The sequence below is a fragment of the Xylaria bambusicola genome (assembly GCF_022495145.1).
Source record: "Xylaria bambusicola strain CBS 139988 unplaced genomic scaffold F5B22scaffold_36, whole genome shotgun sequence".
Taxonomy (NCBI): domain Eukaryota; kingdom Fungi; phylum Ascomycota; class Sordariomycetes; order Xylariales; family Xylariaceae; genus Xylaria; species Xylaria bambusicola.
In genome coordinates, this window is record NW_025953589.1 from 307,362 (window position 1) to 326,449 (window position 19,088).

At 48.9% G+C, this 19,088-nt stretch overlaps 8 protein-coding genes across 8 annotated transcripts; 4 read left to right on the forward strand and 4 right to left on the reverse strand.

Moving 5' to 3' along the window:
• Window positions 1–785: 785 nt before the first annotated feature.
• Window positions 786–2,582, forward strand: F5B22DRAFT_314075 (zinc-binding oxidoreductase CipB). The gene is made up of 3 exons (XM_047970642.1): window positions 786–1,821; window positions 1,901–2,115; window positions 2,213–2,582. The coding sequence occupies exons 1-3, from the start codon at window positions 1,077–1,079 to the stop codon at window positions 2,486–2,488; spliced, it is 1,236 nt and encodes a 411-aa protein (XP_047828705.1). The 5' UTR covers window positions 786–1,076; the 3' UTR covers window positions 2,489–2,582.
• A 1,318-nt stretch (window positions 2,583–3,900) lies between these two features.
• F5B22DRAFT_637870 (major facilitator superfamily domain-containing protein) lies at window positions 3,901–5,295 on the reverse strand (the record flags this gene model as incomplete). Its single annotated transcript, XM_047977500.1, has 2 exons — window positions 3,901–4,899; window positions 5,017–5,295. The coding sequence occupies 2 exons, from the start codon at window positions 5,293–5,295 to the stop codon at window positions 3,901–3,903; spliced, it is 1,278 nt and encodes a 425-aa protein (XP_047828706.1).
• Window positions 5,296–8,445: 3,150 nt separating this feature from the next.
• F5B22DRAFT_648762 (uncharacterized protein) lies at window positions 8,446–8,775 on the reverse strand (the record flags this gene model as incomplete). Its single annotated transcript, XM_047979068.1, has 1 exon — window positions 8,446–8,775. The coding sequence occupies one exon, from the start codon at window positions 8,773–8,775 to the stop codon at window positions 8,446–8,448; it is 330 nt and encodes a 109-aa protein (XP_047828707.1).
• Window positions 8,776–9,097: 322 nt separating this feature from the next.
• F5B22DRAFT_314429 (uncharacterized protein) lies at window positions 9,098–10,956 on the forward strand. Its single transcript, XM_047970644.1, has 3 exons — window positions 9,098–9,964; window positions 10,082–10,379; window positions 10,447–10,956. Exons 1-3 carry the CDS (start codon window positions 9,647–9,649, stop codon window positions 10,806–10,808), a joined length of 978 nt encoding a protein of 325 aa, XP_047828708.1. The 5' UTR covers window positions 9,098–9,646; the 3' UTR covers window positions 10,809–10,956.
• Window positions 10,957–12,024: 1,068 nt separating this feature from the next.
• Window positions 12,025–12,493, forward strand: F5B22DRAFT_648764 (uncharacterized protein; the record flags this gene model as incomplete). Its single annotated transcript, XM_047979069.1, has 3 exons — window positions 12,025–12,090; window positions 12,166–12,276; window positions 12,335–12,493. 3 exons carry the CDS (start codon window positions 12,025–12,027, stop codon window positions 12,491–12,493), a joined length of 336 nt encoding a protein of 111 aa, XP_047828709.1.
• Window positions 12,494–14,544: 2,051 nt separating this feature from the next.
• On the forward strand, window positions 14,545–15,412 carry F5B22DRAFT_657929 (uncharacterized protein; the record flags this gene model as incomplete). The annotated part of the gene is made up of 1 exon (XM_047980084.1): window positions 14,545–15,412. One exon carries the CDS (start codon window positions 14,545–14,547, stop codon window positions 15,361–15,363), a length of 819 nt encoding a protein of 272 aa, XP_047828710.1. The 3' UTR covers window positions 15,364–15,412.
• A 401-nt stretch (window positions 15,413–15,813) lies between these two features.
• F5B22DRAFT_314493 (uncharacterized protein) lies at window positions 15,814–17,358 on the reverse strand. Its single transcript, XM_047970645.1, has 2 exons — window positions 16,290–17,358; window positions 15,814–16,229 (listed from the first exon to the last, which is right to left on the reverse strand). The coding sequence occupies exons 1-2, from the start codon at window positions 16,735–16,737 to the stop codon at window positions 15,958–15,960; spliced, it is 720 nt and encodes a 239-aa protein (XP_047828711.1). The 5' UTR covers window positions 16,738–17,358; the 3' UTR covers window positions 15,814–15,957.
• A 123-nt stretch (window positions 17,359–17,481) lies between these two features.
• F5B22DRAFT_648767 (uncharacterized protein) lies at window positions 17,482–18,232 on the reverse strand (the record flags this gene model as incomplete). The annotated part of the gene is made up of 3 exons (XM_047979070.1): window positions 17,482–17,641; window positions 17,880–18,013; window positions 18,089–18,232. 3 exons carry the CDS (start codon window positions 18,230–18,232, stop codon window positions 17,482–17,484), a joined length of 438 nt encoding a protein of 145 aa, XP_047828712.1.
• Window positions 18,233–19,088: the final 856 nt, after the last annotated feature.

The window sequence follows — 19,088 nt, forward strand, 5'->3', positions numbered from 1 at the left end:
CGCCATTCCCCCCACCCTTCAGCAGACCCTCAGTGGGGTGTGCCCCTCAGAACCCCAGCTTGCCACGTTACCCGTAGGGCGGAGGTATCCGTGACCTGACCTGACGGCCCATGCACAACACCAGACAAACACCATCTCAAAGAAAAGATCGAGGGCACCGGTTCGCTTATGTCGTCGCCGCACAAGTGCCGCACCAGGCAGGATCTATCCATCTATTCTTTCATTCGTTCATTCGTCCTTTCGTCCCTTTGTTCGCTCTTTCGCTAGGCACCTCCTTCTTCTCCAGGTCTATGTGTCAGAGAATCTAGGCAACTACCTACCTACCTACTAATCTACATGTCGTGAGAATCCCCTGTGTGGACTATGAAGTCATTCGTACGACCATCCAACATACGGCTTACGGCAGATTTGACCCATCTGAACGGTGGACAAGTGGCTAACCAGTGGCTAACCTAAATTCTCAACATATTAGGTACAGTAGATGATGATCCCTGCTTACCTACATACATACAAGCTTAATATAGTAGTCCTTGGGTTACCTAACCGTAGGAATAAGGCAGTGGTGTAACTTCATGATGTGACAGCATGCTGACATTGCGCGGCTTACATAATTGCCCGATAGATGCATTCCACATACTAAGTACATACCTACCCTCCCCTCCCCTCCCCTCGGCCCAGAGAGGCCATTCGCAACCGGCTCGGGAAAATAACACCCACACCAGGCCACGCACTTGCAGGGAATAGCTCCGAGCGTCTCAGAATCCCCGACATGACGACGAGTGCTTTGCAAATACGCGTTATCGTCTACACCACCACGTCCCTTGTCAAGCAAGCCCAATCCACGCGAACCGCGCGACTTCTCGGACCGTCGGGTCGGGGAAATCTTCCGCAGCATGCAGCAACTCGACCGGTCTATCCCGTCGTTGTTACACCGGCATTACACGACCATTACCGGGGCCATACAACGGCTCCAGGTGACACAGACATAGGCTGAAGATGGCTTCATGGTATGAGCCAGCTGGTTGGGATTTATTTGTGTTCATGAGGAGAGGTCGGGTACAAGATCAACGACCACGATGTTGTTCAAATGCCCAGGAATAGTCCGCAGTTGTCCTCGTCTGGCTAGCTCTCTCGCGGTACCATCATCACCATCTTCTTCATCGTTCCCAGCTTCAAGCAACCTTGGGCGCCATCTTCATCGTAACCTGCGCCTTTCTGCCCTTTCCGGCCATTCCTTCCAGGACCCCTTGCCACCACGCTTACGCTCATACGCACGCGCCATCACCATGGCCTCAGGCAACAATACAGCTGCATTCCTGACCGAGGCCAAGGCACACCCGTTTGTGGTGGGGCCCGCCCCCGTCTGGACCCCCGAGGCCGATGAGATTCTCGTCAAGAACGAGGCGGTTGCCATCAACCCCGTCGATGGCAATCTCCAGTACATGGCCATCTACCCGCTTAACTACCCGACCGTCCTAGGCCAGGACGTCGCCGGCAGGGTTGTCGCCGTAGGTTCTGGTGTGACCCGCTTCCAAGTGGGTGATCGTGTTGTTGGACACGCCACCAGCATGATCAGTGGGCGGCAACAGGACGGCGGCTTCCAGCTGCACACCATTCTGCAGACCAATATGGCCAGCCCTATCCCGGCTAGCATGTCATACGAGACAGCCGTGGTTCTCCCCCTGGGGCTCACGACCGCCGCCGCCATGATGTTCCAGAAGGCCCTTCTCAACCTACAACGACCCGTCCAGCCAGCTCGCCAGCCCGGTGGTGAGACACTGCTCGTATGGGGTGGTGCCTCGAGTGTTGGCAGTAACGCCAGTAAGCAACAACCAATCATGTCTAACCTGCATTGCACACTTCCGTTCCTACGCTGACCTGTAACGTGCCTGCTCGCCAGTCCAGCTGGCCGTTGCCGCCGGCTACGAGGTCATCACTACGGCCTCGCCTCACAACTTTGACTATGTGAAGAAGCTTGGCGCGTCTCAAGCGTTTGATTACAAGAGCCCGACGGTGCGTGAGGACCTGTTGACAGCTCTTGGGTCGAAGACCTTGGCGGGCGTCGTGGACTGCATCGGAGCATCAGCTTGGGCAATCTGCGTGGATGTGGCATCGGTAGGCACTCTTTTTTTTTTTTTCGGTTCTCCTTTCCCCTTCCCTCGTCAATGTGAAACCAAAAGTACCTCACCGACTAAATTTGTCATGGGTATAGAAATCACGGGGAAACAAGTTCATCGTGACAACGAAGCGAGGCTTCCCCGATCCACCGGAAGGCGTCACGCTGCAGCCCGTTTTCGGCCTGACCATTAGGGACGACGAAATAAGCAAGGCTATCTACGAGGACTTTCTGCCCAAGGCACTAGAGGCAGGTTCGTTCACGCCTGCACCAGAGCCATTGGTCGTGGGCCAGGGACTAGAGAGTATCCAGGCTGCTGTTGACCTTCAACGGGCTGGTGTGTCGGCGAAGAAAGTCGTAGTCAAACTGTGAACAGGCAGGCATACTAAAACATGAACCCTCTGGTAGATACCTACCATAGAACCTCCTAGGGCAATACCAAGACTTGTTTTCCCCGCCTAGATTGGGGAAAATCTCCGAATTTTCTTACTTGACTTACATAATGCTTGGCAACATTGTGGCTTGAGGCGACGGGAGTGACTGCAGCGGCGTTCATAACTATGCCGTCTTACGGTAAGACGCAGCCCACGACAGAAATGCCAATACCTGTCGCTGTTTGTTCTTCTGGCACTTGGCACTTGGCAGTAGCAGTAGCAGTAGCACCAGCTAGGATAAATGGCCTACATATCTACACTACCTGCATTGAGAGCCGTATGCATCTATACCCATATATCTCCGCTTGAGGCGGCATCAAAAGTTCTATCCCATCTATCTCTTAGTATCTACCTACTATAGGTAACCACTGAGCTAAGCCAGCTGCATGGGCCATCTGTCATGTTATCTTGCATTCCTGAAATCGCCAACCTTAATGAATCCCTGAAGTTTTGACAGCGCCCTAGGCGCTCGGAACGCATTCCCATTGTCCTGTCCTAATCTTCCTGCGGCTGCGATTGCCGATGCCGGCGCTGGAGCTGGGATTTGAGAGGGGGAGGGGGAGAGGGGGCCTGGTAGGCGAGTACCGCTACAACCATCTTGGACAAAGACCGTCTGCCTCCTCAAGGTTCTTGAGCCCCCATGCTTCGGGATGCAGGACGTTGATTCATTCACATTCGAAAATTCCAGTTTCTTAGACAAAAGCTGATAGGTATCACCCCAGCACTGCGACCCGTTTGGTCGAGAGACGAAAAGCCGTAATCACTGTCGTCATCATCACCATCACCATCATCATGTTTTTTGTTATTTATTTTGCTCGTTTCCGTCAGCTTACGTGCTAGGAGTCTACTACCGTATACCGTATCTAGTGTAAGTGTAGGTAAGGAAGTGGAAACAAGGTTGGGTGATTGGTATGCATGTCAGAAATAAGGCGAACATCATGTTTCGGAATGCTTGACAGTAGACTAGCTTGCTTTTTTTGTTTCATTTGACAGTCTCATTGTACTGTAGGTAGGTACTTGGGAATTAATGACGTGACATTGGTATAGTATCTTTTTTTAGCCAAACCCCCTCCCCCCCGTCCCCCCCTTGGTCTTTTCCCCTCACCGACCCCTCTATCATGCTTACTCTCCGGCCACTCTGTACATACTACATACACAGTAGTATGTTGTGAGCGAGTGAGCTAAATCGAATAGTTATTCTCGGAAAGGTTCTTCATATGGAGACCAGTAAGCTACGGCTTTTTAACCACCGCGCCGGCCATTTCTCTGGTCATGATTCATCTGTACTACTACACTGTCATGAGTTGGACAGGGCAAGTCATCCTAAAGCTTCACAGATAGTGTGTATGATCAGACTCTGGCAGGCTTCGGCCCGACCAGCACCGTCCGAGCAACAACGTACAGTACCGACCCAGCAAGCATCGTGATACCCGTGAAAATCTGGAGTCCGAGGTAGTGTTTCCCGCCACTAATGGCACCACCGATGGGAGAACCCGTCAGTGCACCGACAGCGGCGAAGAAGAGGTTCACGCCATTGCGCGTTCCGATCTCCCTGATGTCGCTGATCTGCGCCATACACGCGGGGAGCAGTGAGATGATACCGCCCGAAGAGAAACCGAAGATGCCGCCGTACACGAGGACTGCTGCGGTGGAACTGCTGCCCGGAATCCACAGGGCCAGGGTGATGATGCCGGATAGGGCGGAGATGAAGATCATGGTGTTGTAGCGTCCCAAGCGATCACCGAAGAAACCTGGTAAGATACGACCGGGGATACTGAGCGCATTCAGGATAGGTAGAATGTACGGCACGAGCTTAGGATCGACACCCGCATCCTGGGCTTGTAGGATGAGGTAGGTAAATGGGAGGAAGAGACCCCAGAATAGGAAGAACGAGGCTATAACGACAATCGTGAACTTGAGCTCCTTGAAAGGCGACAGGTAATCCGAGACTCGCAACGGCTTGGGGCGTGGTGGGAGCCTCGACTTGATGGTAAGACTACTGATGCCGCAGAGGAACAAGAACATGAATCCGATAGTGCGCACAGTCCAAGGGAATCCGATCTGCGGGATCAGCCGATCCATCATGATAGGCAAGACCACACCGCCGAGCGAAGAACCCGAGACCATGATGCCGAGCGCCGTTGCGCGCTTCTTGAAGAACCAGGTGATGACCGAGTTCGTCGCGCAGTTGAAGACGGCGGCCGCGCCGAGGGCGAGGACGATGCCCTGGGAAAGAATGAATTGGTAGTATTGCGTGGACAGCGAGGTCACCATGAGCCCGAACGAGTAGACGATAGTGCCGATGATGAGGATCCAGCGGGGTCCGTAGCTGTCGAACAGACGGCCCATCTACATACATGCTTTTGTTAGAATTGTAATTCGGCTGAAATAATAAAGGGGAATCTATCCAAAGGAGCCCGTATTTGTTTTTTTTGTTTTTTTTTTTAAAAAAAAAAAAATACTTACGATAGCATTTGAACCCGTCACGACGAAAACATGAAGAGAAGGAATCCAGCTGATTTCCGACTCGGAGTAATTAGACAACGGGCCCTCGACGTAGTACTGCTGGAAGACGCCGATGCAGTTCACCAGCCCGAAGGAGCAGAACAGCGCGAGGAAGCCGCCGAACACGACGAGCCAGGCCTCGAAGCCGCCATCGGGGAAGTCGGCTGGGTTGAAGCCTGCTGGCGCCGCGGGAGGTGTGGGCGCGGGTTCGGTTATCTCGCCTTTTTCTGAGTCGACCATCAAGTTCTCGGTTTTGCGGTCATCTATGGGCTTCTCCCGCACCGAGGAATCTGAGGAGCCGGCGCCGGACATTTTTGATTAGGTAGGTATGTAGTTTTTGGGTGTATGTGTAAGATGAGCTGACTCTCGATTAGGCAGCTTGTGTTTTTGTGTGTATGTGATGTGTCCTCGAGAAAGATTCCAAAAGCCTTTCCTTGAAGGCGAAGATATTATGTGATGATGTAGGTTGGGCAAGCAATGGAGAGGAATGCCACAGATGCGTAGACAGTTAACCGAGAAGAGAGGTCTGGGGATGGATGTTATACATCAGCCGGGGAAAAACGTTTTTTTTTTTTTTTCTTATTGAAAAGGGAAGAAAAAATAACTGATAAGAAACCGGCAGTCGTTAACAACGCCCAGACAATAATACCTGCCTGCCCATCGCCGTGCGACAAGTATCGAATGTGTGTCATTGATGTGAAATTAGGACAAACACATAATACAGATTAGCTAGCTGGCCAGCTCGGCGTTAAGGTAGGTATCCATCCCTACAGGCCATATAACCCGAGCCTTCTTCGCAGTAATTCAGCGTGCTGTGGCACAGTGTTGGCGCGTAGTTTAGGGGACCGGTTCGGAATTACTGTGGCGCTTGGCCATTCCACGTTTGCCTGCCTGCCTGCCTTAGTAGCACGACGAGAACAAAGCACGGCACTTTGATAGGTAGATCATCAGGGTAGGTTCCGTGATAGTTGATTTTACTAGGTACGGCTCTAGAATCTGACAAGCTAAGCAACTAACTACTACACTTAAGGTACGCATAACTGACCGTGCGTTCTCCCCGCATTTAACTAACCTTGTCTATACTAGACTAGGTAGTTCACGGATGAAGCAGGAAATGGAATACTCTACTCTACCTACATCAGATACCCACCTACCGGTACCTAGTAGATAGCCATATTTGATGTATAGCTGCCTACCGCCGACTGTATCTCCGGCCATTTCGGCAGAAAGCCGCGGATCGGGGATGTATGCCCTGGTGAAGGCTCAGGACGAAAGGAAGGAGAAGTAGGCAGGTAAGCACAACTCTTCGACCTGCACCATGATGCAGAGAGAGCATGGATCGAGAATACTAGGGCAAGGACACAGACACCTACCCGGCGCCGTTGGTTCGGCACCAGTACCGACTGAAATCCACAATGCACACTATCGTCATGGCTTACTTACATGTAACATCGTTCTCTACCTACTTAGTTATTACTTATGTAGTTAGTGTGGTCTCTGAGATTCTCCGGCGTCCGGCAGGATTCTCCGTGCATAAGGGAATGGTTCCTGGTAATCGAGTCTGGTCGAGGTGTTCATTGGCTATGTTCTGTTAGTAGAGCTGCAATGCTGACTTTACCCATGTTCTGGCCCTTGTCTACCTACCTACGGTACCTCCCTGGTTAGAACCACACCCCAAGCTTTGAAGTCGAGATGGGAGGGGCGAGCGAAGTTGGGAAAAGTGCCTACCTAGCTTTGAATTATCTAAGCGACCAGTGGAGTACCTAGGTATAGTATATTGGATATTCATCCTTGTAGATGGTTTAGTATCGTGAATTGCGGAATTGTCATGTTTATCCACTTTGGTGTGTCTAAGATGATGTCGAAAAGCACATTTACTTACAGCACGGGTTTGAATCTAGAAACAGTCTGCTCTATACTTGGGGGCTACAGTAGTCGAATTTGCACAATTTCGTCGCACAGGTAGGATGATTATGTCCTGAACGTATACGTATGCAATCATAGACCCGAAACATGCGCATCCATATAATCAAACAGGCACCAGACAGGTCTCATTCGAGGAATCGCGTCAATCGTATGAGCTGAGCTCGGAGCTATCTTTTACTTGTCTACTATACTGTAAGTCCTCGGCCGAAGGAGATACTGAGCATGTGAAAGACGGCGGTGGTGGGTGAGTATGTAATGTACAGTAGGTAGGCTCGGAGATGGATGGGCTGAGCTCATTCTTGTTCTCGCCTCGGCTCGGCTCGGGTTTAGCCATCCCACACCACGACGATCTCGGTCGAGCCAGGGGTGGGTGAGGGTGTGGGTGAGCTGAGCCAAAGAGGAGAATCCCGACTTGCCATTCGATTGAGCAATCAGCTCATGCAAGCTCGCTTCTCCCCTCTCTTCTGTTTTGCAAAAAGGACTGATGCATTTGAATGATTTGAGATACCATCTAGAATCCTATGTACGAGATCGTGATCGACGATTCTGCAATCCAGACAATTAATCAAGTGGCAGCTAACCTACTCTACATACCTAGGTAGGTATTAATTACTTAATAAATATATAGGAAGTATCGAAGTATCGTACAGGGTTTGTACCCTGTAGACCCTCCCTCACGTTGTTTCTACCTCCACCTGCTGTATCTGTGCTGTACTACACCCTTGTAACATTGTTACAGGGACTTGTGTAGTGTGCTTGGCTAGGTGCTGAGTGCTGTACTTAGAGAGGTCAGATAGGTACCTGGTACCCGGTACGAAAGCGCGCTAATTGGCCTCCAGCCCAATCCGGCTATTGAGTCGCTCATGATTGGCTCGTTTGAATATCACACTTACTTACTTAGGTACAGATTCAATTTTCGGCCATTCATTTTCTATTCGTACCAACTCAGTCCATACTTATGTGGTAGTCACGCCATGATTATATCATGACTATAACTTGATCATGCCCTTACTGTCGCCTAGTCATTCAGTGCTTAGATAGATAGTCATTAACCTTACCAGGTAGTTAGAACACTGAGAATAACATTCTTGCCTTTGTATTGAGCTAACACGGAAGACCTTGAGGTAGGTAGGCATACTTCGTAAGTATAGGCATGACCTTATGACGCCATTCCTCGATGAGTCAGTCCGCATGTTCTGTTCGACTGTAAGACTGTTATTTGATAGACAGAGGTATTTACTATAATAAGCATCGTGCCTAAGCATGAGGGACTGACCACGATACTATTCTCGTCCACCTCAGTAAGTACTAAGTAATGTACGTAGACAGGCATAAGTTCCATGCTTCCCTTCCCCACAAGCATCAGATCAGTATACCTACACGACATACGATGCCTACTCCCGTGTACACGCGTAAGATGCATAGTATCTATCTCCTGGGCCCGACATGGTATCCTAGAAAGGCCTAGTATGGCTTCCAAAGCCCGCACCTGTACGGCGTCACGGTCGCCTTCTCCATGTCCCACACCCCGGTCTTGGCCAGCGGGTCCGCCGCCAGCATCTCCCATACCTCCTCCGCCGTGCCCGTCCGGAAAATCAGCACGCTCCCCGTGATGGGGAGCCCTTGTGTCGGATCCGCCGGATGGCCCGTCAGCGTGGGCCCTGAGAGGATCAGGGAGCCGGCTTCTAGGAGCGGCTTGTTGTGCGATAGGTGTGCGCCGATCTGAGACATGCGCATTGCGAGCATGTCGGGCTTATCGGGGAGGTGCACTAGGAAGTCGTTTTGGCCGGGCATTTTGAATTAAGATGGATTGTTTCTAGATGTTTTTTGATGGGGTTTTCTGTGGTGGGGGGGTTTGAGGATGGCGATGTTGGATGAATTGGTGAACTGTTAATGAGCGTAGGATCAACTGGAAGGTCGCGTAGTAAGACGTCTTTATGGTTGACTAGGGATCTATCTGTCTCGCGGCTTCGATACTATTGAGATAGGTACTTCACGCATTCACTACGTGAGTTGTTATGGATGAACATGCTCTGTGGGGTGAGACGCTCGGATATTCTAATAGGCATGTTCAACGGAATCCTTCATTCTATGGGGGGCCGCGTCGTTTAGATTTCACGTAATGTGATTCCGGCGCTGGGATGAGGTTTCGGGTGTGATTTTCCGAATTTCTCCGAGAAAGCTTATTGAAACACTTTCACAAAAATATTCCACGGCTCACCTCTCGCTCGGCTTCTCGTTCGGCATGGAGCACACCTATGCCGTCCAAGCCACTGCCATGAGTGCCGGAGCGGAGTATCTCATCGAGGGCTGAAACTCACTCTTTGTTCCAAGAGACTGATGATCAACCCATTCACTCGGCCTTGTGAACTCATCTCTACCTAAGATTGAGCAGTTCTCATGTCTTTCATACGCTCCTTCCGACTCGTGCCACTCATGGCTCACGGCGTGATCCGATGTCCGATCTAGTCATAGATGATCATGTAATAGAGTTTGTAAGGCGTAGTAAGATTTCTGCAAGCACTCATAATAGAGCTTCATCTCCGACTAAATCGAGGTTTAAACTCTCTTCTCCGTCTGTGAACCACTAACATCGCCGACGGCGTTACCAAGATCTACCATTACAAACCTCCATCTACTCTATTTCCTAAGCGCCCTTGCGATAATGGCTGCCCAAACTCACGCGATCCCAACTGTTGACATCAGTCCCTTCGTTAACAATGCCCCAGCCAAGGAGCTTCTTGACGTTGTTAAGGCTATGAGACACGCAGCAACAGTCTATGGCTTCTTCTACCTCGTTGGTCATGGCGTCACCCTCGAAGAGCAGAATAGGGCACTCGACTGTGCAAAGCTATTCTTTACGCTCTCCGAGGAGGAGAAGATGGACGTCTGGCTCAAGAAGTCGCTTGGGAAATCCCACCGTGGCTATGAGCCGCCGGGAATCCAGACTCATCAAAAGGGCTTGCTGCCCGACACCAAAGAGGTGAAACCCTCTTCTTCTTTATGTATAACGTAACATCCATAGCCCCCCAGCATCCACGAGACATCAAAGAAATAGCAGCAATGTTTCAATTGACTAATGTCTTCCGCGAGAGTCTAGGCCTTCATCATCGGCGCCGAGGTCCCAGAGGATGACCCCGAGGCCGGGACATTCTCCACGGGACCAAACCTATGGCCCAAGTCCCTGAAACCTGAAGACTTCCAGATCCCCATCATGGAGTACCAGGCCAAGATGCTCGACCTCGTCAAGATCCTCCTGAAGATCCTGGCGCTGGGCTTGCCCGAGGAGTGGGGGTGCCCGCCCGACGTCCTTGACGCGCTCGCTGTCAATCCGTCGATGCCGATGCGGCTGCTTCACTACGCGCCGAATCCTACGCATAACAACACTTGTTTCGGAGGTAAGACATTGTATCCATATTCAACGGTATAGCGCGACGCCTTTGATTAACTGTTGTCTCTGCACAGTTGGCGACCACACTGACTTTGGCTGTATCACCGTTCTGCTCCAGGAGCCGAACAGAGAGGGTCTGCAGGTCTGGTACCCTCCCACAGAGACCTGGATCCCGGTGCCTGTCAAGGAGGGCTCGTACGTAATTAATATTGGCGATATGGTGCAGAAGTACACTGGGGGCTACTATCGTAGCGCCCGACATAGGGTTGTCAACGGTGGCAAGGAACATCGCTATAGCGTCCCGTTCTTCTTGAATGGGCAGTTGAAGCTTAAGTGCACTGCGCTTGATGGCTCTGGCGTCGAGACGATTGTTGGCGAACACATCAGGCAGCGACTCATTGATACTATGGGCGAGAGTGGTAAGGCTCTTCAGTGAGATTGTGCGATGCGCATCGCTTGGCGAGGGTGGTAGTCTATGTTACATAAGCTGTTACGCTGTGTAGTAGAGAAATTTGAAAGTTGTTTGAACCTCATATACATTGTGTGATGCATCGCTACATAATCATGCTGATCATCAAGTTCTAATCACTATATGACCAGTAAATAACTAGGCGACAATCGGGGCATAATCAAGTCATGGCTAACGTATAATCATAGACTAACTAACAAATAACCAAGATTTAAGTCTTGGTAGAGAATAAGAGGTATTAAACTAACATTGGAAACCTTAGAGGAGGTGTACATGGACCAAGCTTGGCGGGAAAACGCGCACAGCTAGATTGATTGACTGATTGAAGTTTAACGCCGTAGGGACGATATCGCAGCATCTTTGACCTCCCAAGGGATTCTACGGGGCGGCTAGTTCTCTCAGTCTAATGTGTGAACACTTCATTATTCGTGGTTGCTACATCGCGATCCGCCAAGCTTGTTCTAGTCCGTCCGATTGCCTTGCCCTCCTCCCATTGCCACCGTCATTGTCCTACAACCTTCGCTTAGGTGATGTAGCGCATGAGTAGGTAACACGATGGAAGTTCTTAATATAGAGCAACGCTAAGTTCTCGATTTCTCCACGGGAGTCACACATAATATCATTTAACTACAGGTGATAGTAATTCGTTATGAAGGACAGGTGAGTTGAGTAACGGCGGAGTACGGTAACATCGGCCCTCGGGTCCGACTGAACACGCTTACAGTACTTATTGTTTCACTCGAAAAACGAGTTACAATCAATAGCGTAAGTATGTCTCACCTAATCTCGGTCGGTAAATGTCAGCTATGCCTGACAGCATTTCAGCTCCCCCACATTGTTTCTGCCCTCTCTCTCTCTCTTTTCCCCGGGCCCCCTTACCCCTTCCCTAACTCGGCTCGGCGAAACCCGCGGAAGAGGCTAGTTGCACGGCAACACAACAGCACACAGGATGTAATATCGGCCAGCGCATAGCGCAATTCGCCCCGAGAAGCGATGTGACGCGGCAGGTTCATGTTGAAAGAAATAGTGCACGATGGATGTTGCTCATGATACACGATACGCACAAAGCATCTAGATAAAATCGAGTCGGTTGCGCTTGCATCTCCTCATGATAGGAAGATAATATCCAGACAGCATTAGCGAATCAAGCATCAAACCACAAAATCTAGCACCTTCGATCAAAATGACTATCTTCCACATTGTGCTCTTCAAGTTCAAGGATGAACTCTCGAAGGAGGTAGTCCAGCAGGTAAGACAGCTCTTGTCATCAAGCTGCTTATGACAGATACCAAAGGCACATGACGCTAATAAGCATCGCATTCAGGCATCCGAGGGCATGGTCACGCTAGAAGCCAAGCTCCTGCACCCGCAGACCAAGAAGCCGTACGTGAGGAACAGGATGGGCGGGATCAATAATAGCCCTGAGGGCCGAGCTGTGAGTATTCCAACTTCTTAGATTACACCTCCTAGACGGAGGCTAATGATAATTACAGCGCGGCTTCACACATGGATATATCTGTGAATTTGACAACGAGGAGGACAGGATTTACTACCTCGAAGGCGACCCGGCGCACATTGAGTGGGTGCAGTATGTTAAGCCCTTCATTGCGGATGCACTGGTTGTGGACTTTGTCCCTGGGGTTCATGTGTAGTGGGTTCCTTGGTGGACTGTATTGCTAGGTTGACGGCCATGGGGTCTAGCCATAGACTTTAGCGACAACTACGGAATTAGACTGTGGAATGACTGCATGTGCAATGATTTCGAGATCTTGAAATATGAAATGATTTTCACTCTGACATATAACCCGCGAGGCTTTGTAGCTTATGGAGATAGCTCCGTCGCAAAGATGCAGTTAATAAGAGTTGTCATGAACAGCTACATTGGAATGAGTACTTATCTATGCTATTTGTAACTTTTTCAATTATGTTACATCCCCGATAGTTCCCGTTACCGTAAGAAACATGATTCCCTTCCGAGTTCGTTTTCTATCGAGCGCACCAATCTCTCAAACTACGTTCTTGAGATAATTAGCCGAGTTGCTTCCACCTTCCGCGCACCTTCCCAAGAAGAGCCTTAAGTACAACTCAATGACAAAGTGCAGGTATGTCTAGACAGAAAGGTGCCGTGACAACCTTTAGAGAAGGTAGGTACAGTTTTCCATAACTTCCTTCCCGGCGCGAAAATTGTAAATGCAGTACGGAGTTGGAAAGTACGTGATATAAACTGGTCATTGTCACGCATCATGCGAGACGAATTAGTATTCCATTCTCTGATGGGCTCGCTTTAGAGTGCCCGTGATTCGTTGATTCCTTTCTTTTCTTATTTATCACGGAACAGGGTTGCAGCATCATCCACGTTATGTACTATGAAGATTTGGACGTCGTCCAGACTGCAAGACGTGATAGACCTTCTCCTGCTATCCTTATGCATAGGAGTTGAAGACGGCAACTACGACAAGTCACAGCGCAGAGTTAGCTCAAACCTATACCCGAGACTTATGGAACAGATTAGGAAGTCACGAATTCCACATTGTTGACCTGTTATGCGATGAAGAACTCAGATTCATCACTTCTTCTACAATCCTTGCGCTTCACATAGAGAGACATTCGCCTTGACCAACCCATAGCTGACAATATGCCTTTGCACTTTCCAAACCTGGCAAGTGCATTCCTACAACTCTCGTTTGGAACGCAATGGAAAAGCGTATCCGCACTGAGCCCACGCTCGAGACTTGCTTATAGCCATATAGGAGTTCTGCCCCTACACATGAATACGAGCGACTTACAACAATGAGCCTTCCTAACCAGACGATACCCAAACCTACCTCGAATGATGCGTGACTCCTTAATCTATATTTTCAGAAACGCCGGCAGCACCTTCAAACCAGCTTAATTCCCGGTTCGTCTTGTTTCGCCCAGTTCTACAATAAGAAGGTATGAAAATGGGAAAGTGCATAAGTTTGAGAAGGCGCGAAAGGGCCAACAATCAGGGACCCTTATTTAACATGGAAGAACCAGTTTGAGAGCCCACTTAAGAATTATAAGACAACATGTTCGGCGTCTATCCATCATATAGAGTTGAGTTGCATGAGAGAAGGATAACTCATATTGCTCCTTCCTGTATCTCTAATACTCCATTACTTTCCTTCTTTCCCCTTGAAATCACATTCAGAACCTAGTCTAATAAATTGGGCAGTTGCGATCCTGGGCATCTTGGTTTAATAGATGTTCGAAAGATCGTCGTTGTCTTCTTTCCCCCACCATACCAAACTCTGGCTTCAACCAACTTTCATCTTCCCTTGCTAGCCGGTTCCGCTACGCACCATCCCTACTTAAAGCATAATAACATTTACATCTAGGCTTGCCCTACATACATTTTACAATAATATCATTTTCGTTCCCCAAGTTGCATCTAATAATCACTCCTTGCTACTATAAGAATATCAAGGCGCCAACATCTTTTACTCTACACACAATACCTGAATTCTTAATTCGTTACATTGTCGACAAAAAATCACCGAGTGCATTAACGACATATTATTATACATTCAAAAAGAGGCGAAGTACTGCTTGAAATCTTTCACGTGCCTCTATTTGGTCAGGGTGATGCTCAAGATCTATAAAACCCGCCGCCATCTATTCACTTTATAATTCTCATCCAACATTATCTTTTTACGTTACGAAAGATCGTCATACATTGACAATGGACAAGGTGCCCGTTGAATTGTTTCGCGTGCCTCTATTTGAGCCAGAATGGGTGAGATATGATGAGCGTCCTGAATGTACGGTGTTCGCTGTGAAAAGCAAAGTCCAACCGCACTTCAGATTCAAAATCTGGTGGAAGAAAGAAGGACACGAGCAATTGAGCAAATGTTATAAAGGTCTCTCCAAGTATGAGGAGCAAAACTATCACGGAGGTTTCGTTAATGGTTTACCCATCATCGAACTATCTGTACCAGTTCGTACTTGTATCGGCTGCCAGCGACCAAAAATTCTCTACCGGGTGGTGCATGATGCGCAGCCACATTACGGGATCAAAGCACGGGGTTACGGCCTGGTGCACGTTACCCCATTACACTTCCAGCTGCTGGTAGCCAACCATATGGAATGGCGTTGCCGGGACCCAAGCCCCTTTATGTCAACGACGGACAGCCTAGAAAAGGTAAGGCAAATAATTCGCATTTATCAAAGTAAAGGCATGACCGGAATCCGAGTCCATAAGTTTCGCAGCAACGGGCCAGAATGGGAGCAAGAGGTAGGAAGGCTTTTTCATGTCCCTAAGCTGGGATATGATCTCCATAATTTGCATTATCGGACATGTCACTATATGCAGAGAGAGTACCTGCTAGAGAGCCATATCCCGCCCGAGAGCATTATAGAAACTACCGAAGTGGAAGACATACCTTATGAATCACCACCACCATCACCAAAGAAGCGCAAGGCTGTGGAAGACGATTCGGAAGAAGAGAAGAAGAGAATGCCCTCCGGGAAGCGTTGTACAGGGTTCAAACGCGAAAGTTAAGGGCGATATCTAGCTAGATGATTGAATCATATTGGGTGTTCTTTTCGGGTGGCTCGTAGATCATGCGTGGTCATATAATAGGGGTTGTATTTTACTGAGTCATACATTAACTTATTTTCGTTATCATCATTAATTGCGAAGGATTTGCGAGTTTAACGCCACTGATCATTAAATACAATGCGAAGCCTTTTACATAACCGTTGATGCAAAGTCTTTTAAAATGGTGGCATGCTCAGTGAGTTCATCTGATTAAATCGCAGCGATAAGTTCAACCCTTTATGGGTCATCGTACCCGTATCATGCGCGGGTCTCGAAAAAGGAACTGATTACATTTAAGAACCAAGGTTAGTTTCGTACAGCGGTGCTCGACTGGATGGATTCATCATGACAAGGAGCGTTCAACTATCACAGCACACATGTTATGGAATGGGAATAAAGCAATTAAAAACTCCCATATTTCATTGATCGCGGTCGTGCATATGGCATATGGTATTAATAGGAGAGAAGGGAAAAGATCTACGTAGACATTATAACCCAGGCACGATCTACAATACACCACGCCATAGTGTCACTCTATTCAGAAATGTTTGGGTATTAGAGAGCCAGAGCGAACACCAAGAACACCAAGCCCATAGCGCCTGCGAGGAGTTGAGTATCGGCCACGCTATGAATACCCATCGATGTAGGAATAGTAGAGAAGGGAATTGTCGAGGTCGAGGTGCGCGTCACCAAGATACCGGTCGTGCTGTGGGCGGCTCCTGAAATCACCTCGCTTGTCGTCTCCTGGCTAGGAGGGATAGCGAGAGTAAGGGTGCTCATGGAGCTAGTTGTTGGGCTGCCAGTGATACCATCAACATCACTGGTGGCTGAAGGAGGGTTAGTCTCTCGAGTCAGGGGTTTATGCGAAGTAGAGAGTAGTAACTTACAAGTGTCGGATTCGCAAGGCGTCGTGGTGTTGCTCATGATGAACCCGGTGGTCGATGGAGTTGAGATGCTACCAGTGATGAAGGTAGAACCCATTCCTGAGACACTGGTGGGTGTCTGGGTCGCGGTCTTGGGCGTTTGATGAATTGAGATGTATATAGTGTTGTCAGTAGTTCGAGTGGTACGGGTTGTGCTGTAGATGGTCGTGTAGTCACTACCGCAGTCTGGCTGCGAGACAGTAACGGTGTGAGTGATTGTCACAGGCTTGGTGACAGTGATCGAGTCCGTGATCGTGATGGGCATGATGGAGGATGGCATGCTGTCAGGGGAATCCGTCGAGGAGCCAATGATGGAGTCGGTCATACCTCCATAGCCATAACCTTGAGGTGTGCTCGCCAGGACCGAAGATGCGATCAGGCCGACGATGGCGAGAATATTGGTAGAGATCATTCTGATAATGAGTGGCAGTGAGGATAACGAGCGTCGGGGAACGAGGAACTCAACAACGGATTTTGGCGAGAGGTAAGAGATGAAGTTCAGAAAGATGTGGCTTTCTAGAAATGGCCTCCTTTATACACTCAGCATATATGATAGTGAAAGTCTCTCAAGCGTCACACCCAAGACAGTGAATGTGAAACGACTCATTACCCACGCGACCGTCACCGACCAACATACCGGGATTTCTACCTCTCTATCACGAGATAATGGTATGAGGTGATACCAATAACGGTTTGGCTCATATTGCTGTCATTGCTTTGGGTGCCACGAATTCCTCTGATGAACTCGTTTGCTCCAGACAAACCCAAGCTAAGGTCGCACAGAGGCCACGGCAGGACACAGCGTCGGAAATTATGAGGAGTCACCTCGGCCCTTCATGAAACACACAACCATGGTGAGAGAGATAATGGCCTTTTGACATGGCTTGAAATTGAAGGCATTGGGGTTTCGTCTGTTAGCTGCCCGCATGATATCCCTTCGGCCATCTATTTGTACCGGTATTATAATGCGTTGCACCAAGAAAGAAAATCTCGTCTAATCTAACCTAGACACCTGCACTTTACGGTAGAGGTGCACCCGGAATCCTTGCACAAACATTCCCCTAGGTGGCAACGAAGGATTTCATATCGTGAAAAAACAAGTGCCAGAGATGACATCTTTGAGCCACATAGGGGAACTTATATACTGACCAGAACATTAGCTCACACCCACCTCATCGGCAAGGTTGGAAACGTTCGACGCTGATTCAGTGGGCGCTGAGTATTTAGAAGAAGCTAGAATAACCCAACTTCGATAATTAATGAGCGCTGTACCGCTTTCGGCACCGGGTGCGACCTCGGCTTCACCTGTCCGGGTCCTATCTCTCGGTGAGCTCGGGCCGTCCACGATCTCTAGGTATTGCTAACGGATCTCAGGATCCTAGACGGCGTGATCAACAGTAGTTATTGGTATGATGTGCCTTTATGTTACTATTTGCAACTGGTCAAAGCTACAACAGATGGTTTCGTAGCGCAAATGAAATGTTTGCAACTAGTCACTAGTCTTGCCTCGCTGCCTTATCTGCCCATTGCGTATCTCGGTCAAACTTGACTCACTCTTCTCCCTCAAGCAGGCGAAGCCCTTCCTGTCGGAGCTGGGAGAAGAGCTCAACCGCGTCACCATAAGTCTCGTGTGAGGTCCAGCCTTCCCTTTGTACCAGAGATGAGATCCGGTCCCAGAAGTCAGCGTTCTCATTCCATCCATCAGTTTCACGCAATGAAAAATAAACACGCAACCGTAGGTAAGTTGAGAGGGAAGCTCTTACAAAGTTCATGGTGACCACTTCGGAAGCAGTTGACCACCGTGAAGAGCCGGTATTCGGCATTGGGATGCGAGCAATCACGGCCGAGCCGTTATCCATTACAAGGCGAAATACCTTGTTAAAACCACCCTCGGCTAGCTTAACCATATCGACACACTACTCTGCGCAGACGCTCTTGGCCGCTATAACCTGGAGCTCATGAACATCAAACACACAATAACGCTCACGGAGTCATAATTCCTCATCCCACAACCACCTGCCCGATGTGTAGCGAAAGAATTCATGTTGCGCATCTAGAGGCGCGTTTAATGGTGTCGCCTTTGAATGTGCAGACGACCAACGCCGTTGAACTGGAAGTAATGAAGGGTATCGGCTGAGAGAAGGGCAATGGCTAGAATAGAGCCAGCGAATGGCGAGGGAGGGGATCCTACCAAGCATCCGCATTCCGAATGAAATGTAAGGGCGTAGGTAGGGAAAGGGTACATATGTGTAAGCATGAAGTAGGTACTGGTAGGGGGTAGGCTTCTTTCTTGTTGGTGTGCCTGCATGCGTACCCCCAAGAGTCTCCAATGTTAGCATAATACCTTTCATTCTCTATCAAGACTCTTGGTTATATGTTAGTTCATCTATGATTATACGTTAGCTATGACTTTATATGCCCTAATTATTGCCTAGTTATTTGATAGTTGTATGGTAATTAGACCTTGATGATAATATTAATGATAATGCTTTTTCAAGTCCTTCCTTTTTGTATTAAGTTAACAATGGTAGCCCTAGAATAGGTGTACAGACATAGGTACCAAGGAATTAGCCCGAAGATCATCCCAGGACCTAGCCTCTTATCATGTCCATATACTCTTGCAAGAATACATAATAGCAGCAAACAGCTGCTCGGCTTGATTTATCTACTGAACAGATAGTTTCAGTAAGCGTGAAAACTCACCTCAATGATCATATTAGTGCAGTAGGTTACCAATTTGAATTGGTATTCAACTACTTCATG